Source organism: Eimeria tenella, genomic scaffold (assembly GCF_000499545.2).
Source record: "Eimeria tenella Houghton genomic scaffold, Eth_scaff1089, whole genome shotgun sequence".
Taxonomy (NCBI): domain Eukaryota; phylum Apicomplexa; class Conoidasida; order Eucoccidiorida; family Eimeriidae; genus Eimeria; species Eimeria tenella.
The window spans coordinates 1-3,807 of record NW_013543562.1 but is presented as its reverse complement, the minus strand read 5'-3'; the positions used below and the strand labels follow the sequence as shown (position 1 = coordinate 3,807).

The 3,807-nt window shown below is 53.7% G+C and overlaps 1 protein-coding gene across 1 annotated transcript; it reads right to left on the bottom strand.

Moving 5' to 3' along the window:
• Positions 1-528: 528 nt before the first annotated feature.
• On the bottom strand, positions 529-1,916 carry ETH_00012040 (MORN repeat-containing protein, putative; the record flags this gene model as incomplete). Its single annotated transcript, XM_013378850.1, has 5 exons — positions 529-746; positions 1,031-1,114; positions 1,309-1,452; positions 1,551-1,578; positions 1,821-1,916. Coding segments are annotated over 5 exons (570 nt in total), but the record flags the coding sequence as incomplete, so codon positions are not given.
• Positions 1,917-3,807: the final 1,891 nt, after the last annotated feature.

The window sequence follows — 3,807 nt, the reverse complement described above, 5'->3', positions numbered from 1 at the left end:
GCCACCAAAGCCCACGCCCAAACCCTAAACCCTAAACCCTAAACCCTAAACCCTAATCGCGCCTGTGTACTGTTTGCCGTCGCTCCAGGTGTAGGTGCCTTCGCCGTGGATGGCGTTCTCTGCAAACCCTCCCTCGTAAACACTTTTGTCTTTCCCAACGCCACCAAAGCCCACGCCCAAACCCTAAACCCTAAACCCTAAACCCTAAACCCTAATCGCGCCTGTGTACTGTTTGCCGTCGCTCCAGGTGTAGGTGCCTTCGCCGTGGATGGCGTTCTCTGCAAACCCTCCCTCGTAAACACTTTTGTCTTTCCCAACGCCACCAAAGCCCACGCCCAAACCCTAAACCCTAAACCCTAAACCCTAAACCCTAATCGCGCCTGTGTACTGTTTGCCGTCGCTCCAGGTGTAGGTGCCTTCGCCGTGGATGGCGTTCTCTGCAAACCCTCCCTCGTAAACACTTTTGTCTTTCCCAACGCCACCAAAGCCCACGCCCAAACCCTAAACCCTAAACCCTAAACCCTAAACCCTAATCGCGCCTGTGTACTGTTTGCCGTCGCTCCAGGTGTAGGTGCCTTCGCCGTGGATGGCGTTCTCTGCAAACCCTCCCTCGTAAACACTTTTGTCTTTCCATTTGAATTTTCCTTTTCCTTCTTTTTTTCCTTTTTTATATTCCCCTTCGTAGCTGCTGCCGTCCGCCCACACCTCCACGCCCCAGCCCTCCTGCACGTCCTCCACCCACGACCCTGCAGCAGCAGCAGCAGCAGCAGCAGCAGCAGCAGCAGCAGCAGCAGCAGCAGCGGTGGGGGGGTGGGCGGGGAAGTGCAGCAGCAGCGGCAGCAGCAGCAGCGGAGGTTTTGGGCACACCGCAGCAGCAGCAGCAGCAGCAGAGCAGAGCCAGCAGCAGCAAGAAGACCTGCTGCTGCTGCTGCTGCTTCAGCAGAAGCTGCGAGGGAGGCAGAGAAGAGGAGACGCGCAAACGGAGCACTGAGGAAAATCAGGGTTTAGGGTTTAGGGTTTAGGGTTTGACCTTCGTAGTAAGAGCCGTCGGCGTGAGTGAATCTTCCCTTCCCATGGGCTTTGCTGTTTTTCCACTGCCCCTCATACGTGTCGCCTACGCCGCACAAACCCTAAACCCTAAACCCTAAACCCTAAACCCTAAACCCTAAACCCTAATTCTAGCTGATCGAGCATTCCCTTCGAGACGCGCAGGCGGAGCAGCAGCGGCTGCAGCCCCTGGCGCCGCGCCCCGTGGGCCCGAGGACGAAACTAGGGTTTAGGGTTTAGGGTTTAGGGTTTAGGGTTTACCTGAAGGGTGGATGAACTTGCCCTGGCCCTCTGCAACCCCGTCTTTGAAATAACCCACATACTTCGAGCCGCAGGGCCTCACTAAAACACCAAATCCGTGTTTAAGTCCATTTTTGAATTCCCCCGTGTAAGTGGCCCCGCCGCCTGGCCGCAAACCCTAAACCCTAAACCCTAAACCCTAAACCCTAGCTGCGCCCGCGCCAACGCACCCGCAACTCCCGCAAACAACCACTAACGCCTACTCAAAACCGTCGTCTTCGCAGTGTTGTCCTGGGCACAACCACCCAAACCCTAAACCCTCTAAACCCTAAACCCTAAACCCTAAACCCTTCTAAACCCTAAACCCTAAACCCTAGAACGCATTGGCGAAGTCCTAGGCAACAGCTTCGCCGCAAAACCCTCACAGGCCCCAAGCCGCAAAGGGCGCTCACACGCCTCACGTTCTTACGCGCACGCGACTAAACCCTAAACCCCAAACCCTAAACCCTAAACCCTAAACCCTAAACCCTTACTCCCTCATTTCCTTCAGTCTGCTGCGTCGCCACTATCTCGAAGCCGTTTTCGCTTTTGCTGGCGTCCAGGCACTGGCAAGAAATTGCAGTCCCCATTGTGCTTGCCTGCGAAGCCAAACCCTAAACCCTAAACCCTAAACTCTAAACCCTAAGCCTCAAGCCCAGGCCCGGAGAAGGAAACAGTTAAGTTAAGTGAGTTTGCTGCAAGGGTTTAAGAAGAAGCAGCAGCTCAAATCTGTTGAGGTTCTAAGGCGCCTTCGGAGGCGAGGGCAGCGCCAGCAGGGTTTAGCGTTTAGGGTTCAGGGTTTAGGGTTTACGGGAGAGGCTTGACTGGCTGGGAGGGCGGTGGCCCCTGCAGGCCGGAGGGCTCGTGAATACTTGAGGTGTACGTACACCTGGAGCGGCAGGGCCGGGACAGCCGCGGCTGAGCCCCCGCGGCGGATCTGAAATTGGGGTGTCTAGGGAGCTTTCGGGGGCATTGGGGCGAGCTGGGGGATGCAAAGAAGCGAAAAAAGAAAAGAAATGATAAAAATAAAATAAAAAAGAAGGAAGAAGCGATTTTTTGCGGCGCTTCAGCCTGGAGAACGGAAGCAGCGACAAGGCTGCCGGTGGTGCTGAGGTGTATAGACAGCTCGCCGCCCAAGACTCCGCCAAACTTCGCAGTTCTTTTGCGAAATAGAAAAAGCTCTTTATAAAGTATTTATTTTATTTATTTTGTTTGCTGGAACGCGCTGCGGCCTCGCTGCTCAGTTACGGCGGCTGCAGCAGGGGCTGCCGCCGCCGCCATGTCGGGTGTATGCGCGGGCCTTCGTTCGCCCTCTATTTTACTCGTTTTTCCTCTTTTTCTGCTTTTTATAAATGCGTTTTATGCAATTTTATTGAAAAAGGCATTTAAAGCGGGGCGGAAAGGGCGGAAACACCCGCAGGACTGCAACACTGAAATGACTGACCCGTGAGCGCCGGAGGCGCCGGGGCACCCGGAGCTGAATTTTCGAGTTCTTCGCGCCTTTTAAACTCAATTAGAACAATTTAATTCATTTTATTTTATTATTATCTATTTATTTATTCATTTATTATTTATTTATTCATTTCCCCCAAATTCCCCGCCACGCACTTCCTCCGTCGGGGAAGGAACCAGGGGCGCCGCCGCCCTGGAGCCCGCGTGCTGCTGCAGCCGAAACCCTAAACCCTAAATCCTAAACCCTAGACCCTAAACCCTAAAGAGCAAACTCTAAACCCTAAGCCCTAAGACGCAAACCATAAACCCCAAACCTCAAGCTTTGGGCCACAGGCTTCAAGCCGAGCAGTAAACTGGACTGTCTGTCCCTTCAAAGGGTGTATTTTTTGCGGTAGCGAGGGTTTAGGGTTTAGGCTTTTAGGATTTAGGGTTTGGACATGGGGGAAGTCCTAAGCGCTTGAAGCCTAGGCTTCGAAGCTTGGGAATTAGGGTTTAGGGTTTACGTTCGAGATCTAGGGTTTAGGGTTTGCGTGGCTGCAGCAAGCCTACAGCTTTGAGGGTTTAGGGTTTGCAATGCCCCAATAGTGCTCACGGCTGCAAGGCTTCCTAAACCCTAGCTCGCTGCAACCCATTCCAACTAGGGTTTAGGGTTTAGGGTTTAGGGTTTACGCGGAGGCTTGCGAACATTCTCTCTGCAAATGCAGTTTGAAACGCCCTCAAATGGCCTGGCTAGCTAGCTGGCTAGCTGCATACCCATCTATCTAGCTTCAAGCTATCTGGCGGCTAGCTAGCAGCTGGCCAGCCAGCTAGCTAGCCAGCTAGCTAGCCAGCTAGCTGCCATGCCAGCAGCTAGCTGGCTAGCCAGCTAGCCAGCTGCTCACCTACCTTGCTGCCTAGCTAGGCAGCTGCTAAGGTGGCTAGCTAGCTAGCGGCCTAGCTAGCTGCTAGCTAGCCAGCCACCAGCTATCTATCTATATATCTTCCTAACTAGCTAGCTAGCTAGTTAGCTAGCTAGTTGGCAGCTAAACT